Source organism: Vulpes lagopus, chromosome 1 (genome assembly GCF_018345385.1).
Source record: "Vulpes lagopus strain Blue_001 chromosome 1, ASM1834538v1, whole genome shotgun sequence".
Classification (NCBI taxonomy): Eukaryota; Metazoa; Chordata; class Mammalia; order Carnivora; family Canidae; genus Vulpes; species Vulpes lagopus.
In genome coordinates this window covers 66,841,184-66,862,915 of record NC_054824.1, presented here as the reverse complement: position 1 = coordinate 66,862,915, position 21,732 = coordinate 66,841,184, and the positions used below count along the sequence as shown (strand labels likewise).

Below are 21,732 nucleotides of genomic sequence, written 5' to 3'. Positions count from 1 at the left end.
AATATAATTGTAGGGCTGGCATTCTTCAGGTCCTCTTTTTCTCTGACACCCTGGAAGAAACCCAGCCATATAGTAGAGTTAAAAAAGCTCCTTGGAGGTTAAAATTCTAATAAATTATTTTCAAATACAATAGAAACCTTGGTAAATCTAAGATGGGTGGGTGTATATTCATACCCCTAATTATCACTTTACCACTCCTTTCTCTCATGGGCCATCATTCAGCCACAATGACTTAAATGAGGAGATGGGTTGTCTTTTCAAATTTTCTAAGAACTTTGGCCTCTACCTCTGGACATGCTAATTTTAGAGACTTATTTCTAAGAAAGCTGTAGTTTGTAGTGAAAGCTGAATGATTTGAGAGGTAAAGACTTAGGTTCTCATCCTTCTGGGACCTGTATAATAATTTCTACCCCTTCTCCCTTCACAGTCAAGGAGGAATAAAGATAATGTATATTAAAGTATTTTGAATACCTACAGAAATGCTCTGTCAGATGTACATTATCAGTATTTTAATATTTGAAAATAAGTTAGCGGATTTTTTTAAAGATTTTATTTATTTATTTATGAGAGACAGAGAGAGAGAGAGAGAGGCAGAGACACAGGCAGAGGGAGAAGCAGGCTCCATGCAGGAAGCCCGACGTGGGACCCGATCCCAGGTCCCCAGGATCACACCCTGGACTGAAGGTGGCACCAAACTGCTGAGCCACCCGGGCTGCCCAGTTAGCTGATTTTGTGGTGAACTTTCTGTAATTCTATCAACTCATTTTTTTTTTTAAGATTTTATTTATTTATTTATTTGAGAGAGAGAGAGAGAGAGAGAGAACACGACTGGGTGGGGAGAGGCCGAGGGAGAGGCTGAGCAGGGAGCCCAATGTGGGGCTCAATCCCAGGATCCTGGAATCATGACCTGAGCTGGAGGCAGATACTTAACCGACTGAGCCACCCAGGCGCCCCTCTACTCATTGTTTTGCAATTTGGCCAGTATGTGGCAAGATACAGTCTTCTGAATTACTATGGAGGCGTGACTGCTGTTCTTTTCTGTAATGCAGTTTTTAAATCAGAAACCACTAGAGTATAAGTTCTTTGAGGGCAGGGACTTTGTTTTATTCACCACTATGCGCTTAGCACCTAGAACAGCATGTGACAACCAGTAGGCATTAAGTAAACATTTATGGAATGAAGGAGTGAAATCATGGGCTTTACTTCAGTGCTTCTTAGCTTCTACCTTGCTCTTCTTAGCGGAGGAATATGTTCTCTGTGACATTTTCATTAGATAGAATGAATCCTGTTTTCTCATTTTACCAGTGATAGACTATCTGGTCAGTTGGCCAGGGGAGCAGGCACTACTCAACATTCTTCCCTGCCGCCTGCTTCCTCTTGCCCAAGAGCCATAATTTTATTTAGCTACTGAGTAGGTGAAATGTACTTAGAGCAGGCATCCATATTAGTTTCAGCCTTTTATAAAAACTTCTTGGTCATACCAGTGGCCTACTGTGGGCTTATCGCATTGAGTCTGGCCAGTGAGATGCAAAAGAAAGTCTTCTGAAGGAGGGTACTTGGAAAGATTTTCTTGTTTCACCAGAGAAATCATTTTGTGAAGAGAGCCTCTTTGTGTCTCCTCCCAAGTTTCCTGCTTTTGAATGTGGTAATGTGGAAATGAGATGCTGGAAGCTGTAGCAGCCACCTTGTAACTAGAGGGGATAGCCAAGAGACCTGCAGAAGAAACCCCTGCCCGGTGCCTTGACATCATGGTCTTTTTAATTTAAGCATCATAGTGGAGTCTTCTGTGCCTTGTAGCCAGTTCTGTTCACAGCAAGGATTTGTTGATTGGTAGTAGATCCATTCTGACATATTTTATAATGGCCTTTGATAAATACATGGCTAACCTAGAAATCAGTCCGTCCGCTCATACATAAGGCAGCAGAGTGTGCTGTCCTTTTTATGTTTGTGTCAGAGTCACCACACCTTGTCTGCATCAGTTACTGAGTGAGTTTTCCCTGATTGTGTTTGAGGGCAGGTCTTGAGAAATATTGCCGTATTCCAAGCTGCCAAGACACATTTTCAACACTTTTGTTTTCCTACTTATTAGTTACATAAAAGCACAAGTATTTTCACTGACCATTCAACAGAGTTGCGATCATACTCTCAGTAGAAGTAATCACTTAGCTCTGCGATTTGGGAGGAATATAATTGTCACTGAATAAATTGCTTCCCCTTTCCATGCACATGGTGGTCTGTTATTAGTACTCTGCAACATGAGACAACATCTCGGGTCTGCACCGGACCATTTTACCATTCCAGATTGTTACTATAAAACATTTATTGCCCTTATTTTAATACCTTTGTTGGGACATTTTTATTACTTTCTCCGCTACATGATTACCGTTCCCCTTCAAACTGCCATTAATTACTGTATGGTTAATCCCCATCACAGCAGAAGCCTTTACACAGGGTCTTTAATCATCTAAACTGCATGAGCAGAGTACACTGTTCCCTCTCTGTATATAGTAACTTCAATTTGCCAAATTATTACCATTAGTGATAATATTGCCTGTAATAATATTTACAGCTCAGATAAAACTAGTCCTACTGCAGAGTGGCCCCATTGGTCACTCGATGGTATGACAAGCTTTTAAATTTTTTGTTTTCTGAATTGATACCAGAGTATGATAGGTCCTAGTTTCCAGTTACAAAGCTAATTCACAGGAAGCCACACTAGTTATCAAGATGACTGGGTTTATTTTAACGTTACTGAATACCCTCACTTGCTTCACACCCCTTACCAGTGTCAAATATTATTTTTCTAAATATATGAATGTGCTGTTTCTGTTAAGTGAGCAGCCCTATCAGTAAAACAGTGTAGTATCCATCAAATTACAGAGTGGTTGAACCATTGTTTCCTAACCAGTAGAACCCAGAGCTGCTCTTATTCAACATATCCTTTGGGGTTTGTGTTCCCATTTAACAAGTTACCATTTACCAAACAACTAAGTTTCTCTCAGATATGCCATTTATTACATTTTTGTGAGTTTTAGGGTCATGTGCACTACTTGAATCTCTCTTTTTTCATGTTCTAGTTCTATGATCTTGGGCAAATTACTTGACCTCTCTGAGCCTTAGTTTCCTCATCCATAAAATAGAAATAATAAGACTCATGTCAGAGTTGTGATGATTTTATTTTAATTTTATTTATTTATTCATGAGAGACACAGAGAGAAAGAGAGAGAGGGAGAGACACAGGCAGAGGGAGAAGCAGGCCCCATGCGCAGGGAGCCCGACATGGGACTCGATCCGGGGTCTCCAGGATCACACCTCGTGCCAAAGGCAGGCACTAAACTGCTGAGCCACCAGGGCTGCCCTGTTATGATGATTAAATGAGGTCTCTGCGAAAGTGCTTTTAATTTTTAATTTTTTATTTTTAATTTTTTAGATTTTATTTTTGTGTAATGTCTACACCCAACATGGCACTTGAGCTTACAACCCTGAGATCAAGAGTCAGATGCTCCACTGACTGAGTCAACCAGGTGCCCTCAAAAGTGCTTTTTAAACAATAATTTGGCATTCAGTTGTAAGGAGGCATGATGAAGGTATCTGTGAGAAGCCAGCTGGGTTGTAAGTTTGATATAGATCTGTCTAAACAATCTTGGGTAAACTTCAAGCCACACTGTGTTAGGGTGCTTTAGATTGGTTATAAATTAGTTGGGACCATGTTAAAATGAGGCAGCCTATAAACCAGAGATACCCCCAGCTAGGATTACCTGGATTGGTTTTTTTTATGATGACTTCTGATGTCAAAAGGGAAGAGAGAGACTTTTCTTCCAAGGACCATATTCCTGGATGTGGCTTCTTCCCATTCTGGCCACTGACATACACAACCTGTTCTGCATAGACAGGAAGTGATTGCTACAAGGTGAAAGTGTTGGGGCTCTCAGCTGTGCACTCTTGGGGAAATTAAAGCTGTGGTGTTATGTGCTCAGTTTGCTTAGCAACTCCTCCTCCCAAGCCATAGATCTTATTAGACCTCTTTTGCTAGGTAGATTAGTTAAAAAGAGTGTATGTAGGCTCTCAGATCAGGTAGACTTAGATTTGAGCCCAGATTTGCTACCTGCTCATAACCTCAGTAATCCTCAGTTTCCTTATCTGCAAATGGAAATAATAATCATTGTTATAATACTATCTCATAGCCTTAGGAATGAGCATTAATCAGAAATGGGTGTATATATCAGCACAGAACCTGGCACCCTATAAGTAACCAATACATGTTAACTTACACATGTATGTATAAATGTATATTATCCCCTCTGGAGTGAATAGGATTAATAAACATGGAAATGCTTCAGCTTTAAACTTTCCCAGCATTATTGCTGGTCTATAGATTTTCTGCTTTTTCTCGGTGGCAACCCACAAGTACCTTTTCACTCTGACACGCCTCTTTTGTTCTGTGAGTGGTTCTCACCAATTTTCTGTCCTCAGAATCCTATCCCTCTAGGTGGTACCAATCCCTTTCTTCATGAAGGCCTCTTTCCTGAGGACAGAGCTGTGTTTTTGTTTTTTTTTTTAAGATTTTATTTATTTATTCATGAGAGACCTAGAAAGAGAGAGAGAGAGAGAGAGAGAGAGGCAGAGACACAGGCAGAGGGAGAAGCAGGCTCCATGCGGGGAGCCTGACGTGGGACTCGATCCCAGTCTCCAGGATCACGCCCTGGGCTGAAGGCGCCGCTAAACTGCTGAGCCACCCAGGCTGCCCCAAAGCTGAGTTTTTTTTTTTTTTTTTTTTTTTTCAAAGCTGAGTTTTTTAACTGGTTGATTGAGTTTGGGGTTTTATGGAATAGGTATTCTTAAAATGATTTCTAGCAGCCTCAAAATGGTCTTCTTTGGATCTCCTGTTTTTCTGTCCACAGGGAATGACAGCTTTTCCTCCCTTCTTTGCTTTTTAGTGTGTTGGAATATGTCCTTCCAATTTCTATTTGCAAAAATCTTTATCTGAGGAAATTCCAGTTCTTAATCTTAAGTATTGACTTACACTGAATCTTCATCTGCTTCAAAAAATATAGTGAAATACTTGAAATGCATAAAAAGATATAAAGAAAAATATAACAAGCCCTTATGTACAAGCCCTTATGTACCCAGATGATTCACTTTTTTCATTTGTATAGAAAGCTCAGTGTCTATTAGAGCTGGACTCTTGGGCAGCCTTGGTGGCTCAACGGTTTAGCACCGTCTTCAGCCCAGGGCGTGATCCTGGAGACCCAGGATCAAGTCCCATGTCAGGCTCCCCACATGGAGCCTGTTTCTCCCTCTGCCTGTGTCTCTGCCTCTCTCTATCTCTCCTCCCTCTCTCTCCTCTCTGTTTGTGTTTCTCATGAATAAATAAATAAAATCTTAAAAAGGGGGGGGGGGCTGGACTCTCAGCATAGCCCATCTCTTGGTATAGTGTTTTAGTCCAGTCCTGGGCATGCATGTGCTTCATCCGATGTTAATTCACCATCCATTCAACCAGTTCTTTCACCAGAGTTAAAACTCAGCTTCTTAACTTAATGACTTATTTTAAAAATCCTCAAAATAGGGACGCCTGGGTGACTCAATGGTTAAGCGTCTGCCTTCGGCTCAGGAAGTGATCCTGGAGTTCTGGGATTGAGTCTCACATCGGGCTCCCGGCAGGGAGCCTGCTTCTCCCTCTGCCTGTGTCTCTGCCTCTCTCTGTGTGTCTCTCATGAATAAATAAATAAAATCTTTAAAAGAAAAAAAAATCCTCAAAATATCGAGAGAGTATTTAGGACGGGCGCCTGGCTGGCTCAGTCAGTAAGTAGAGCATGTGACTCTTGATCTCAGGGTCATGAATTCAAGCCCTACATTGGCCATGGAGCCTACTTAAAAAGGAGGGGGGGCACCTGGGTGGTTCAGTTGGTTAAGCGTTGGACTCTTGATTTCAGCTCAGGTCATGATCTCAGGGTTGTGGGATCGAGCCCTGTGACTGGCTCTGTACTCAGTAGGGAGTCTGCTTGAGCTTCTCTCTGCCTCTCCCCCAACCTATCCCCACCCCCCGCCCCGCCCAGGCACATGTGCATGCTCTCTCTCTCTAAAAAATAAATAAAATTTAAAAAGAGAGAGTATTTAGGAAACATCAACCAGAAAAAACAGTAGTTAACCTTCATTAACCCAAAGCACTTCATATCACTGTGTTGAGTTCATCATATTCAAGTTTGAGGTCACATAGCTTCCAAAAAGGAAAACAACAATAACTGTGACCATGGACCCTTATGCAGAATTTTATTGGTGACATTATTCTTATACATCTGCCTACTTGTTCTTGACAATGGGCCTTCTGAGGTGTGTACTGCAGGCAGTGGGTCCTACACCCCCCTCAGCAAAGGAGCAGTGAGCATAGTGGGCATCCAGAACATGCAGCCTCACCAGGTCCACAGAGAAGTAATTTGTCTTTTCTGGCTCATTAATAGATTTTTGATAGCAGATATTCACAGTTTTATTGTTAAAATTTAACATGCCCCAGTTTTATTTTCTTTAATTTGAGCTCTTGTTCATTTCTGATTGTTCATTCAGTAAATTTAGAAGTAATCTTACTTTGGGGACTGCTGAAAGCCAACAACCTTACCCACTGATTAATAAAAATAATATGCTCACTGTAGAAAACACGAATAATTCAGAGACCTATAAAAATGAAATAAAAAATGAAATCAAATACTACCTATAATTCCATAGCCTAGTGATAAGCACTGTTAACATTTTGATGTATTTTCTTCCTGATCTTTTCTATGCATAAACTTTTTTTTAATACCAAGATTATAAAAATATATCTTTTGGTTCCAGTTCTCACTTTATTGAGATCATTTTCTAGTGATATTAAGTAGCCTGTAAAATGTGCTTTTCAGTGGCATTATAGCATTTTGTGTGATGGCTGAACTGTAATTTATTTCATCATTTCCAATTTCTGGATGTTTATGTTGTTTTCAGTTTTTAACAAAAATAAGAAACACCATGATAAACTGCCTTAGATCCTCTTTGACCCTCTGGTTATTTTGTTAGGGTCAGAGATTATGAACAGTTATCTATCTATCTATCTATCTATCTATCTATCTATTTATTTATGAGAGACAGAGAGTCAGAGACATAGGCAAAGGGAGGAGAAGCAGGCTTCATGCAGGGAGCCCAATGTGGGACTCAATCCCAGGACCCGGGGATCACACCCTGGGCCAAAGGCAGACACTCAACCACTGAGCCACCCAGGCATCCCAATGATCAGTTTTATATGGTATGTATGTTGCCACCTTGTTTTCCAGAAGGCTGTACAGTACACACCCTCACCTGCAGTATTAGACGGCCCCAGTGCACCCTGGTTAGCACTGAAGAGAACACTCTTTAGATCTTTGTCAACTTAGCTGGTGGAACATGGTATTTTGTTTCCATCACATTTGAATTGCTACATCTTGAAATCTAGTTTCCTCTCCTGTGTTTTGTGTGACATCTTTTCTTCCTTTACTCTCCGTGAGACCAGTGTTTGAAAGTAATGTCTCAGTAAAATCTTAACTCCTTTTCTGATGCTAATAGTAGGGACATTCTGGTGAATGAATTATCAGACTGTCTTCATCAATGTTAATAACAATTATCTTTTGGAATCAGCATTGGACTCCTCTTGGGAAATGAGAATGGTTACCTTACCTCTTACCTCTGCCCAAGAGGAAGAAACAGCTCCTAGAAATGGGGGAACTCTGCTCTTCCGGCAGAGCCTTGTTTCTCCTCTAGAGTCATTGGACATTGCTGGAGGAAATGGGCATTTAAAGTTGTCTTTACTCCAGTGCATTCCAGTCCTCAGGTGTAAATTTATATAAGGTTTGAGGTTCGAGATGAGACTGAGTTAGAAATGTCGCAACCAGCATTCAGCTCTTGCTTTTAGGTCCTGATATCAGGGCTGTGAAATGGAGCCCCGAGTAGGGCTCTGGGTTAGTGTGGAATCTGCTTAAGAGTCTCTCTCCCTCTGCCCCTCCCACATGTGCACATGCATGCTTTCTTTCTTTCTCTAAAATAAATACATCTTTTAAAAAAAGAAGAAATGTCCCAACCACCTAGTTCCCTGGATCCAGAATAAGAGCCGCAGGCATTGATGAGGAGACATAAAGAGGAAAAGGTCAGTAAAGTAGGAATGGTCTACATGACTCTTAGAACTAGGCTCTCTTGGGGATCCCTGGGTGGCTCAGTGGTTTCGCGCCTGCCTTTGGCCCAGGGCGCGATCCTGGAGTCCCGGGATCGAGTCCCACATCGGGCTCCCTGCATGGAACCTGCTTCTATCTCTGCCTGTGTCTCTGCCTCTCTCTCTCTCTCTCTCTCTCTCTCTGTGTCTATCATAAATAAATAAAAATAAATCTTTTTTTTTTTTTTAAAGAACTAGGCTCTCTTTACTCAGTGGTTTTTTTTGTTTTGTTTTTTGTTTTTTGTTTTTTGTTTTTTTACTCAGTGTGTTAATCTGGTATTTCCCAAGCTTTCTTCCTTTACTCTCCGTGAGACCTACCGTCTTTATAGGTTGTTTTGTTTTGTTGCCAAAGTCTGCACTATTATTTTACCAAATGCGTTTTAAAAAATTAACTTTTTTATTTTTTTAAAGATTTTACTTATTTTTTTCATGAGAGGTACAGAGAGAGGCAGAGACAGAGAGAGATGCAGGCTCTCTGTGGGGAGCCCAATGGTGGGACTTGATCCTAGGACCCCAGGATCACGACCTTAGCCAAAGGCAGGTGCTCAACCACTGAGCCACTCAGGTGCCCCCAAATAAACTTTCTTAAAAACTCAATTAGATTTATATTTTTATTTCTTTAAGGATTTTATTTTTAAATAATTGCTATACCTAACGTGGGGCCTGAACTCACAATCCTGAGATCAAGAGTCACACACTCTACTGACTGAGCCAGCAAGGTGCCCCAGATTTATATTTTATTTTATTATTTTTTAAAAGATTTTATTTATCTATTCATAGAGACACAGAGAGAGAGAGAGAGGCAGAGACACAGGCAGAGGGAGACGCAGGCTCCTCGCAGGGAGCCGGACGTGGGACTTGATCCCGGGTCTCCAGGACCATGCCCTGGGCTGAAGGCAGTGCTAAACCGCTGAGCCACCGGGGCTGCCCCCAGATTTATATTTTAAAGTAAACCTTATCACTTCTATAAATTAGAAGTAGAAAGCCAATTATCATTTGCCAAAAATAGAAAGTAACCTTAAAAATAAACACAGTGAAAAACAGAACAATCTTATTAATAAAATTCTAAGCCAGCTGATGTTGCTTGCAAATGTTTTGATCCTGAGTCTAGTCTCTCTTTGTTAAAAAATAGTCTTAAAGACTGAGCAGCACCGAACTGAGACTGTCTCCTCTAGGCTAGCAGAAGGACTTTAGCTGAACGAAGAAGGAACAACACATTCATTCTGGAACTCAGTGTTTAATGCTGCATACAGACTACCTAAAATTCTCTCTGGTTCTGCCTGTGGTTTATGTTCTACTCTAAGGAATAGTTTAGGTTATGTTGCCATAAGAGATTAACTCTGGAGTCTCAGTGGATTGACAAAACAAAGGTTTATTCCTTGCTCATGCTAGTGTCCAGAGTGGAGTTGAGAGGAGGTAGGGGGCAGGCCCGGCTCCACGCAGCTACTCTGTTTCCCAGGTGAAGGAGGTGCCAGTTATCAGGGTAGAAGAAAGCTTATAGAGAGAACTCATACCTGTTCTTATCTGCTTTGGCTTGGGAGTGATTACCTGACTTCTCTCCTCTGCCCATTGGCTGGACTAGTCATCTGACCTCAACTAATTGTCGGGGGCTGGGAACTGTAGAGGAGCATATAGGGTATTTGGTGAGCATTGCTGTCTTGGCTACAACTGTCTCTGCAGCATGGTGCTGGTCCAGATGCATCTAGATGAGGAATGGATACAAGTGGGGTTTTTTTGTTTGAAAAAGGTAAAGACTGTGTATTAGGGTAGTTCGTCATACTGTTACAATTAAGCCAGTGAAGGTGGTCAGATGGGGCAGATCATTCCTTGGTAACGAGGTCTCCTTTCTTAAAGCTTCATCAAAGAACGGTCCAAAGTCAACGCAGTTCCTTTGAAGAATAAGAAGGCCTCCAGTTTCCATGAGTTTGCCCGGAATACCAGTGATGCTTGGGACATTGGTGATGATGAGGAAGAGGACTTTTCCTCCCCTTCTTTCCAAACTCTAAACTCAAAAGTTGCTCTGGCAACCGCAGCCCAAGTCCTAGAAAACCACAGCAAGCTGAGGGTGAAACCAGAACGCTCCCAGTCAACAACATCTGATGTTCCTGCCAGCTACAAGGTCATAAAGTCCAGCAGTGATGCTCAGCTGTCCAGAAATTCCAGTAAGTCCGTCCTGCTCCCCTCCATAGCCTCAGCCTTTTCAGCAGAGTGCCTTTTAAATAAACAGTTTTTCTTTAGGGCACCACTCAGATCTTTCATTTTGTGATAAATGTGCAAGCTCAAGCCTGATGTTACATCAGTGACCTAATGGGTCATAGGCTGTACTTGCTCCTCCCACTTTGATGGCTCTGTGTCACAGCTCCGTGCCCATCGGGTTGGGGTGGGGTGGCAAGAGACATCCCTTCTATTGCTTCTGGTTAGGGTGATGGTGGTTTTAGTAGATGTTTGGGGACTGTCAGTGTGCTCTTTTGAGCATCCATTGCTGTATATAATGTTGCCCTAAGGGGTTTTATGGAAGCCAGTAATTCTGAGCTGGAGAAGGAAGTGTCATCTTTCCAGTGAAAGTTAGAACAGCTGATTGGTAAAGGGTGAAGAGGAAGTAGAGGAATGTCAGAGCCCTGGAGTGTGCCCTGACTTGGGTTCTAAGGGAACCATGTCCACAGTTTCAGAATAAACACGTCATCATGAAATCAGGCCATAAGGCCTTTAAAATTATTCCACAGCCACTTTCCATCACTGACTTGGGACTCAGGCTGAGCCTTGGGAGCCATGCCCACATGGGTGTTGGGTGTTGACCGACCGAGTGACCATGGCTATAGGCTCTTGGAAGTGTCTGTGTGCTGTGACAGAGGGCCTCCAAGGGGCCAAGTGTGAGGAAGGCCCCCACCACAGTCCCTAATGGAGGTGCTGCTCGTGTGCAGCCAGGACGGTCCAGAACATTCCCTCTGTGAGGCTCCCTCCTGTGAGCATCATCTGTTAATCTGTGTTATCAGAGGGGCACATGCTCTTAGCTGTGTGGTGTGTGGTGCACATGTTCTAGGCCCCATGTGACACTGGGCCTCCCCCTAGCCAAGTTCCCTGTGGCAGTCATTTCTGTAAACCTTCTAGTTGTGGGGGCTGTGGCGTGTTCATCATTTAATTCTTGTGGGGACTCCTTCTTAAGGACCAGACAGTTGAAGGATATGAAACAGTCATGGAAGGACAGTCAGAATTTAAAACTAAGTTTTCTTTGGGGTGGTAAAACAAATAAGGGTTTTGGAGACAGACAGATGCAAGGTGGCTTCTCAGGTCTCACTAGCCAATCACTGTTAACCTCTCTGAGCTATAGTTTCTTTATCCATAGAGGAGCACTAAATCACTACTATATTTGTAAGAATCAAATGAGAGATCCTATGTAAATGTGACCAGCATGGTGTCTCATACACAGTAAGAACTCAATAAAGGTCAGTGCTGCACCACTCATCTCTCCTGCCTACCATCTAGGTTAGAAATGTCTAGAACCAGACATCTGGTTCTGCTTGAGTCTGTGTTCCTATTATTTCAGTCCTACCCTTACAGAATTAAAAGCTGGTTCATCTTGGTGGGGATGTGGGAGCACAGAGGAACTTTAGCCTCCCAAAACAGGATTGTCTTGGGTCAGAACTTCTCATCTGGTGTGCAGGGCACATGGATGGGCCAAGAACAGGTTAGAATTGTGCCATGGCTTTTGACTCTCTCAGTCTTTGGGACAGCTGCTTGGGGCCTGGGCTTTCAGGCAAGCAGCCACCTGTTTTTATTACATGTGCTTTCCTGTGTCATCATTTCCTATGTGCTCTGTGATGAAAGGGAAGGCAAACACTGCCTTCGACTCTGCTGCCCCCACACTCAATATTAGGCATGAGAGAACATTCTAAGTTGAGGTAGAAAGAAAAGATTTGATTTTTTTTGGCAATCCGGAGTTGCCAAAAAAGCTCTCAAAGTTGCTACGGCATCCAGAGTCTCTGTTAGCATGTAAGGTAGCTTCGTAGGATGTGATAAAAATGCAGCCCTTCCTCTGGGTAGATGTGTGGAGCGCAGCTGGCTTTGCGTCCCCAGGCTGCCCCTCAGCGGGCACCTTAGGGCAGCATGCCAGCGGCACAGATGCGGTTCTGGCAGAGAGGCCAGTACTAAACAGCCAGCATAGGGCTTCTCTGAGTCTGTGCTCTACACGCTGCCTGTACTCTTTTTCACTATTGCAGGTGATACATGCCTGAGGAACCCACTCCACAAACAGCAGTCACTCCCTCTCCGACCCATCATCCCCCTGGTTGCCCGCATCTCAGACCAGAATGCTTCTGGAGCGCCCCCAATGACTGTCCGGGAGAAAACCCGTCTAGAAAAGTTCCGTCAGCTTCTCTCCAGCCACAACACTGACTTAGGTGAGTCCCTGTAAGCCCCGAACAAGGTAGGACCTCTTGGTGACTGGAATTCTCAGAGAGAGACCTGGAAGCTATTGCTCTTTATTCTTCCTTCTTTTACTTTTCCAGCATCTCCTGATCTGGTGCCCATTGCAGTGACATGCAGGTATTAAGTCAGAAGTACATTACTAGAAAATAGGGACCAAGTTAGATGGGACTGAATTCTGTGGCCTGTAGACCATAGTGCAACTCTTCTGGCTTTTGTCTCCCCTACCTCAAGGTGATTCCAAATGAAATCCATGCCCAACTGGTCTTCCTTTTCCCCTCTAAGTCTGATCTTTGAGCTGACTGCATCACCCCTGTGGAGCCATGTCTTGGCCACTTAGCTGCTCAGGGCTGCTGTTTGGGACTTTTTCCCTGTGCTTGTCAGTAGCTGCTGGTGGTGGTCTTTCTTGAACAGCACGAGGAATCAGGAAGTGCCCAGTGAAGTCTGTTTTAGGGTGGTTGTTGGGAAGAGCTAATCCAACGAGGTTGTTATCTATTTGCAGATGAACTGAGGAAGTGTAGCTGGCCAGGGGTTCCCAGGGAGGTTCGACCTGTAACCTGGAGACTCCTGTCGGTGAGTTCTACCCACTGTGTAGAGAAGCGTGAGCCTCACACAGCCCTTCCTACCTGATGAGGTTAGTCTGGGCACATTCATCTTAACCGCATAGATTTCTCCAGTCCCACTGCATACAGCAGATCTGTGGGGCTGTCATCTATTTCCGTGCATGAAGAGACGCATTCTTGCAAGTGTATTCACACATATATAGAAGAGCACTGCTTTTCCCTATAGTCACAATTTCACATTCTCAGCACCAAGGAGAAGAGTACAGTGAGCTGGGGATCCCAGCACTTGTTTGGGCAAGCTTCCACGTTCCCTGGACTTCTGTCCTTTTTCAGGAGGAATAACCAGAATGGTGGAAAGCCACTCTGTAGCCGTGCAGGGCTGAGAAATGGGCCTCCCTCAGAAGCCTGCACTAGACCACCTTTCAGGGACAGAGCACTGTGCCAGCCACTGGTATAGGGACAGTAGTATTTCCTGAGCCTGTCACATTCATTCATTCATCCAGTAAGGAATGATTATGGGCCTGCTGTTTGCCAGGCATGGTGCCAGGTGCTGCACGGATACATAAACATGAATAAAGCACAGTCCCTGCTCTCCAGGCGCTGGCTGTGGAATGTACTACCTAAATGTCTGTGAAAGGAAGGGCCTCTCTCCTGAACGTCCCCCATTCCCAGTTCTGCAACCATGTTATCACTGGCTGTGCCACTTCTAATAACTGTAAATGCTACCGAGAGTAGATTTGGTGAGAACGGAAGGAGAACAAGAGATGCAAGAATGGAGAGTGGGCTCTAGACCAGGGCTAAGAAGGAAAGTTGGCCCGGAGCTTTGACTAGCCAGGAAGCCACTGCCGGGAGTTCTGTGTCTGCACATCATAGCTGCTATGTCACAGATTCCATTCCGCTTTCTAAGCTGGTAATTCTGACGGTTACCGTGGAAAAGAATATGTGACTGGCACAGACTTACACGGCACACCACTGAGATGTGTCATAGAGGTGGCTGTATTGCTGGGATTCTTGGACATATTGCCTTGCACACATGCAGCCCTCAGAGGCCCTGACTCAGCTCCAGTTCCCTCCCATTGACCTACATTCATTGCTCTGCCGGGCCAACTCTGGGAGCTCTGGAGTGCTCCCCAGCAGAACACGGTCCAAACGCAGTGCAGGGCCATGGGTGTAAATAACCCTGGGAAAGCTGGCCTTGCTTCATCTGCCCACATGTGGGTCTCATTGAAGAAGGAGAGGGCAAACACTGGGTGGCCAGACCCAAAAAGGGATTACTCTTGTCCTCTTGGCAGTTGTCCTTCCATTCCATTGACAGTTTCCAAGCCACTGCTTAGGCTAAAATACATATTAAGGATTCATCCAACCAAAGTGTGTCCCCATCTGACCAGCAGTCCTGTCTGTAGGGCTATCTCCCAGCAAACACCGAGAGGAGGAAGTTGACCCTGCAGCGGAAGCGGGAGGAATATTTTGGCTTCATTGAGCAGTATTATGACTCTCGAAATGAGGAACATCACCAGGATACCTACCGACAGGTACAGTCATCATCTTTTTGGTTACTAATCATAATTTTTAGGTATGTTTCCTGGGAGGACTGTCATGGTGCGGGATTTACAAGTCTTCAGGCTCTAATGTGCGGTTTAGGATTAAATTTACACCCAGAACTGCTTCCTCTTTTTCTAATTAGTAGCTCTGATTTTAGCCATTTTAAATTGTTTGTTTGTTTGTTTGTTTGTTTGTTTGTTTTTGGCACTAATCACTGGCAATGCTTCTCAAACCTTAACATGCATACAAATTAGCTAGGATCTTGATAAAAATCCCACCTAAGGATTGTGATAAAATGCAGATTCTGATTTAGGGGGTCTGGGGCAAGATCTTCACTTCTAACAAACTCTCAGATGGTGCCAATGCTACTAATCCCCAGACCACAAGTAGTAAGGGTCATGGGGCACAAAATGAAAGATGAGCTCACCCAGGAGTGGTCCAGTTCCTCCGGACTGTGGCATTAGGATGTCCTGGCAGCTGCAGTGCCTTCTCAGCACCCACATCTGTCTACCTGTCTGCAGGAGCAGTAGTTACCAGTAGGCTTGGCAGGGAGTGTCCCGTCATCCTCCAAATGGCCCCCACAGCCAGCCAAAAAAGGAGGGAAGGAAGAAGAAGGGAGAGAGGGCGAAAAGACTGGGTGCTTAGGAACTGAAGTAGCCTCTGCCGTCAACAGTCCTTGGGGGTCATTAGATTGGACACTGAGAAATCCTCCAGCTGAAACCAACTGTAGTGACCTCTTTGGTAACAGAAGTGAGAACTTGCAGCGCCGGTTACAGAAGGCCAGCTCCCTCTGGTTCCCCATCCTGGCACATGTCTATAGCTCTCAGAGCTCTTTCAGTTCCCAGCAGCTATTGATGATTCTGAAAGAGGGATACACAGTGTGATCATACCTGTTGAGTAGGTGTCCACCCAGAGTGAAACAGACTCCAGAGCAAGAGGAAAAAACTCTTAGGTTGTGAAGCCTATTCCTATCCAATGTGAGTGGTTTATTTGGGGTGGTGTCGTCACTTTTGGTGAGTAACTGCCATCATGGAAAGGTATTCCAGGTGAACAGGTGGGTTTTACTAGACCTTTTTAGTGTGTCTGTCAGTTCTTTCTAAATATACAATGTGCTCTCACTCTTACTCCCTTGATTCCCAGTTCTTAAGAAAAGAACGTCTCAGAAGAACAAACCGGCATTTGTGTGTTTAGACCTGACTTCTCTGTTGCAGATCCACATTGACATTCCAAGGACAAACCCTCTCATTCCGTTGTTCCAGCAACCACTTGTACAGGAGGTGAGGGAAGTGCTTCCCATTCTCAGCCCTTTATCCCCTCGGAAGCCCTGCAGCACCTGTTCTGCATGGGGGTGCCCCAGCCCTCCTTCCAGCCATGTGCAGGTTTATGGCTAATCATGGTAGTGCCTTATGTTCAGATATGGAGCCGTGGTCTTTGCAGAGCACGTTCTTGTGCTTTCTCATTTGCTCTTCTGGACAAGTCTGTGGGCCAGGTAGCACTTTGAGAAGTTAAGGGACTTACCCAGAATCTTAAAGCTACCTGGTAACAGAATGAAGACTAGAATTCACACCTTAGAATTCCTTGTTCTGTGCTTGCGATACTTTATCAAGCTGGGATGGTGATTGTTTTTTTTATTGTGGTAATTGCATGTAACATGAAAGATACTATTTTAACCATTTTTTTCTTTTCTTTTCTTTTTTTTAAGATTTTATTTATTTATTTGAGAGAGAGAGAGAGAGAGTATGAATAGGAGGAGAGGCAGAGGGAGGCAGAGAAGCGGGCTACTCACTGAGCGTGAGGTCCAATTCGGGCCTTGATCCCAGAATCCCGAGATCATGACCTGAGCTGAAGGCAGATGCTTAACTGACTGAGCCACCCAGATGTACCCATTTTAACCATTTTCAAGTGTACAGTTCAATGCCAAGTACATTCACACTTGTTGTATAGCCATCACCACCACCCATCTTGAGGCCTTTTTTCCATCTTCCCAAACTAAAACTCTGTACCCATTAAACAGTAAGTCTTCATTCCCCTGCAACCACCATTCTATTTGGTGTCTATGAATTTGCATATTTTGGGTACTTCAAATAAGAAGGATCACATAATGTTTATCCTTGTGTTACTGGCTTGTTTCACTTAGCATAGTATCTTAAAGGTTCATCCATGTCATAGCATGTGTCAGAATTTCCTTCTTTTTAAAACTGGATAATATTCCTTGTGTGTATATAACCCATATCTTTAATCCCTTCATTTGTCTGTGGACAGTTGGGTTGCTTCCACCTTTTGGGTCTTGTGAATAACATTGCTATGAACATAGGTGTGCAAATACCTGTTTGAGTCCCTGGTTTAAATCCTTTTGGGTATATACCCAGAAGTTGAATTAGTAATGATACCATGAGACCTAACCAAGTTAGTGGAGCACATGCAAGGTCTCAGTGGGACTATTATTTTTTTACCTAAGCAGTAATTATAACCTCCTTGAGATTAGGGATTTCCTTAGCAGCTTCACAGTAGCTAGGACACTGGGTGTGAGTGCTCTCTGACCTCTGTTCTCAGTTATCCTCCTAATAGAGAGGGATGGTGATAATTGCTCAAGATAATTTCTATTTGAGTATAGATTATATTCATAGTTCTATTTAAATATAGATCTCTATTGGTGGGGTCCCTCATGACTTACCAATAGCATCAAAAAGATTTTGAGGGTGACACCATGATTTTGCCTCTAGGATTCAGCTCAGAGGAAGCTAAAAACCCAGTGAGGATCCTTTTGTGTCTCCCCTTGCTTCCCACAGCTCAGCCCTGCTTATTCCTCACTTTAGAGATTCTCAGATGTTTCCCTTCCCTGTGCATGCTTACTGTCAACTTTGTGACAGGGAAAGTAGTTTGTTTAAAATGCTTCTCCCAGGAGTGGAGCCTGAATACAAAGAAGGAAACTCAAAGTATTTTCTTTTCATTTTTTTTTTTCTTGAATCATCTTTGCATCTAACGGGCTATAGTCAAAGAGTAGTACTTAATTCTTAAAATGCCAGCCAAGGCATTTTAAGAGAACTAAGAACACTGAATATTGAAAGACTTGCTTTGCATATCTGAAAGATACTTGAGAATTGCCTGTAGTAAGTCAGAATTACCCACACAAGTACAAGAGGTACAAGAAAAACCTTTAGGGATTATCCTCTTCACTCCTCTCTACAAGGCAAGATTATCCTGGATGTTTTTCTGCCACGAGATTCCATGGTCTCCCCTGGTAACCAGGCCTGGTGCTCTTCAATTTCCATGCCTTTGGCATCTTCACTTGTATAGTGTGTGCACATCTGCATTGTTCCATCCTTACTGGAGAGGGATTATCACAAGTCTCCTGACTGTGAACCACTAGCTTCCACGCACCTGGCCATTGTTAAAACCAGCCAGTTGGGATTTGTGTATCAGCAAGGAGCTGAGAGGGTGGAGTAGAAGCCCTGGTGAGTCCTGCAGGACTCACAGAGACATCCAGACAGACATAGGGCACAAGTGGCAGGGCAGGGGCTCCTTGAGATCTTCCTGAACGTGGTGGGTCCACATTGAGCTGTTTCAAGGGAGGGATGAAAGCATTTAAGAGGGCCTCCATTAGTCTTGGGCCTAACACAAATGAGGATGCCACACCCTTCCCTTGGCCCCAGAGAGCAAGTGGACAGGCAAGTCTAGTGGAGGCAGAGAAGCCAGCTTGCTTCCAGGCAGGGCTTTGTTCTCACTGTCTATAAGGGCAGCAGTGTTGACAATGGGTGTGTTTCTCAGCTCCCTCTGCCAGCTGGAAGGCAGACTCAACATTGGGGCTGGGAAACATCCTTTATTGTGTCTCTGGATTCTCTACTTCTCTCCTACACTAGCTCACCAACTCCAAAGCCATACAAACATTTCCTTCCTATTGTTTTCCTTTGGGGGAGGGGTGGTTCTCCCTTGAACCTGACTCTGAGAAGGTCTCTGCAATCTGCCCCAGAACCCATGCGCTCTGGAGAGACACAGGAGACCTGCTGTGCCTGTGCCTCCACACACAGTCACCAGTCACCATCAGTTCTGCTCTCTGTCTGATGTGGCTCACAGAGACGGGAGGCAGCCCAGTCAAAGCCAGTGTAAAGAATGTGTTGAACTCAGGAGTTGTGGTCACCGGGATGAAGCCAGGGAATGAGTAGCATCAGAGAAAACGTGGTGGGGGGGTGGGGGGGCTACTGAGAGGGCCTAATGAAGTCAGAGGGGGTGTAGCTGAATGGCACAGGGCCAGACTCTGAAAAGGGACCAAAAGATCTTTTCTTTCTCCCCAGTCTAGGTCTTTGGCCTTTGGTGGCTAATGTACTTAACCCCAGTGGCTTTCCCATGGAGGCCCAGGCTGATTTATCTGTTTTTAAATCTCCAGCTGTAGGATTAAGTTTATTTCACTTCCTATCCCTCATCGAGTGTCTGGATTGCATCCTGACACATGAAGTGACTTCCTGCATTGACAGTCAGTCACTGGCTCCCAGTCAGGCTGGGCTAGAAGTAAAGTGAGGTCTCCATTTCTTTCTGTCTCAGCAGGGAGAAAGGAGAGTGTGGTGGAGAAGGTGTTTCCTCCCCACATCTGGTGATGATAAAAAAAGATTCAGAAAAGGTATCAGAACTTAGGTGACCCACTGTCTTACTTCTGGAGATTGAAAACCAGTTAATGTACAGATGAGAGTGTGGTGGCCTGGGTTAGTGACCTCTGTAGCAGACTTTCTCCTAAGATATTTGTGTCACTGTCCTTCCCTTTTCCCAATTTTATATCCCAGGGACTACATACTGCAAAGAGAAACAAAGGGAAAACTCTCTACCCCTGCTTAAAAACAAGTATCTTAGAAACTTTCTGCATTTTTATGTACTTCCTTTGTCCCCCAGCAGTTTTAGAATTTCCTAAACTTTTGGCCATGTCCCTGAGGTAGGCAAATGGAGGGAGGGAGTCTCCCTGTGATTTAACAGTCATGTCTTCTTTCTCATTTTCCTAGATCTTCGAAAGAATTCTATTTATTTGGGCCATCCGACACCCTGCCAGTGGGTATGTCCAGGGAATTAATGACCTGGTCACTCCGTTCTTTGTCGTCTTCCTCTCAGAATATGTGGGTAAGAAGCATGAGTACCAAGTTGAACAAACTATTTCTCTTTCTTATCTGTGGTCTGTTTGTCTTTCCCAAGAGTACAGCCAGTAGGCATGTCTTGCTTAAAAAGAGATCGTGGCCTTCGAATTTACAGCTAAACCTGTTTTGACAGCAGTAGCAGCCTGGAATTTCTCTCTTGAGATGGCCACAGATCTCACCCAGAAAGGACCTGCTTTGTTACAGAATGTCCAAGTTGATACCTTTATGTTTTGCCATAAACAGATGGTTTGATGCTTTATTAGAGGTCATTTTAGAGTTATTTTGAACTTGTCTCAAACACAGGCCTTCGGGATCCCTGGGTGGCACAGCGGTTTAGCGCTTGCCTTTGGCCCAGGGCGCGATCCTGGAGACCCGGGATCAAATCCCACGTCGGGCTCCCGGTGCATGGAGCCTGCTTCTCCCTCTGCCTGTGTCTCTGCCTCTCTCTCTCTCTCTGTGACTATCATAAATAAATAAAAACTAAAAAAAAAAAAAAAAAAAAACACAGGCCTTCATGCATGAAAGCTGGAATTTTAGATTGGAATTTTAGACATCAGGTCTTCACACATGAGTTCAAATGCTGTATCTTAACAGCAGGATGTGGCCGTATAGAGGAGGAAAAGTGGTGGCACCAGAATCAAGCTCACCTTGGAGATAGTGGAAGAGGCCAAGGAGAGCTCCAGGACCTTGATTTCTCCCCTCCTCCTTCGCCTCTTACCCTGTTAGGGTTTTGTCACTTTTTTTTTTTTTAAGATTTTATTTATTTATTTGAGTGAGAGAGAAAGCGAGTGCCCAGAGTGGGGAGGAGAGGGAGAAGCAGGCTCCCCATTGACCAGGGAGCCAGATGTGGAGCTTGATTCCAGGACCCTGAGATCATGATCTGATCCGAAGGCAGGTGCTTGATGAGTGAACCACTCAGGTGCCCTGGTTTGTGTCACTTTGGATAGATTGGATATCATAGTAGCAGGCTTTTCTTAAGTTGCAAGCCTCCTCCAATGGCCAGGCCTGAATTGCAGAGTCTTAAAAGGAGTTGAGGGTCCTCCTCTTCTCCTTTTGGTTCTTTAACTGCTTGTGCTTAGAGATTGACAGGAAAACTCAAATGTCATGTTGGTTCTCTCAGCCAGTTATAGGGGTGTTCATGGGGGAATCAGAACGTTGGAGGGGGTCTCAGAACACCATCTAATCCCCTTATTTCACTGCTGGGTTATGTATGAGGTGTCCTGCTTCATAACCCATTATGAGGGTTATCCTGTGCCCTCCTTATTGGTGGCACAGTGAGGACTAGAACCCTTTTCTGTAGGCCCTTGAGTGGGTGGATTATTGTGGGTTTTGGAGGAAGCTAGTGAGAGAGGGTAGGAGGGTAATGAGAAGTAGACCAGAGTAGAGCTCCTTGGAGGGTGAGGGTATAAAACTCTCTCACGGGATCCCTGGGTGGCACAGCGGTTTGGCGCCTGCCTTTGGCCCAGGGCGCGATCCTGGAGATCCGGGATCGAGTCCCACGTCGGGCTCCCGGTGCATGGAGCCTGCTTCTCCCTCTGCCTGTGTCTCTGCCCCCCCCCCCCTCTCTCTCTCTCTCTCTCTCTCTCTCTGTGTGTGACTATCGTAAAATAAATAAAAATTAAAATAAATAAATAAATAAAACTCTCTCACTTGATCCGTCCCACTCATTATATTCTTATGGGGCTCAATGGCTGGTGTTTTGGTCTTTTAAGAATGATGCAGTCTCTGAAAAGTAAGGTAACCTAATGACACCATTCCTTGTCCCCTTAGTGGCAGCAACTAGGGCAGAACTGGGTGTAAGGTCACTCTTACCCACTTGATCAGAGGATCCTAAGCAAAGAAAGACTAATTAGAATGTGGCTACCAAAAGCATATAAATAAA

General features: G+C 44.3%; 1 protein-coding gene across 2 annotated transcripts in view; it reads left to right on the top strand.

The window, feature by feature from the left end:
* Positions 1 to 21,732, top strand: part of TBC1D22B (TBC1 domain family member 22B) — a 78,091-nt gene that overhangs the window by 16,194 nt on the left and 40,165 nt on the right. Inside the window, exons 3-8 of one of the 2 annotated variants that reach the window (XM_041766893.1) lie at positions 10,061 to 10,368; positions 12,424 to 12,603; positions 13,131 to 13,201; positions 14,595 to 14,723; positions 15,945 to 16,010; positions 19,722 to 19,836. In XM_041766893.1, the coding sequence (XP_041622827.1) occupies positions 10,061 to 10,368; positions 12,424 to 12,603; positions 13,131 to 13,201; positions 14,595 to 14,723; positions 15,945 to 16,010; positions 19,722 to 19,836 (869 nt within the window). The remainder of the gene's footprint in view (positions 1 to 10,060; positions 10,369 to 12,423; positions 12,604 to 13,130; positions 13,202 to 14,594; positions 14,724 to 15,944; positions 16,011 to 19,721; positions 19,837 to 21,732) is intronic. The other variant, XM_041766900.1, reaches the window with a different exon arrangement.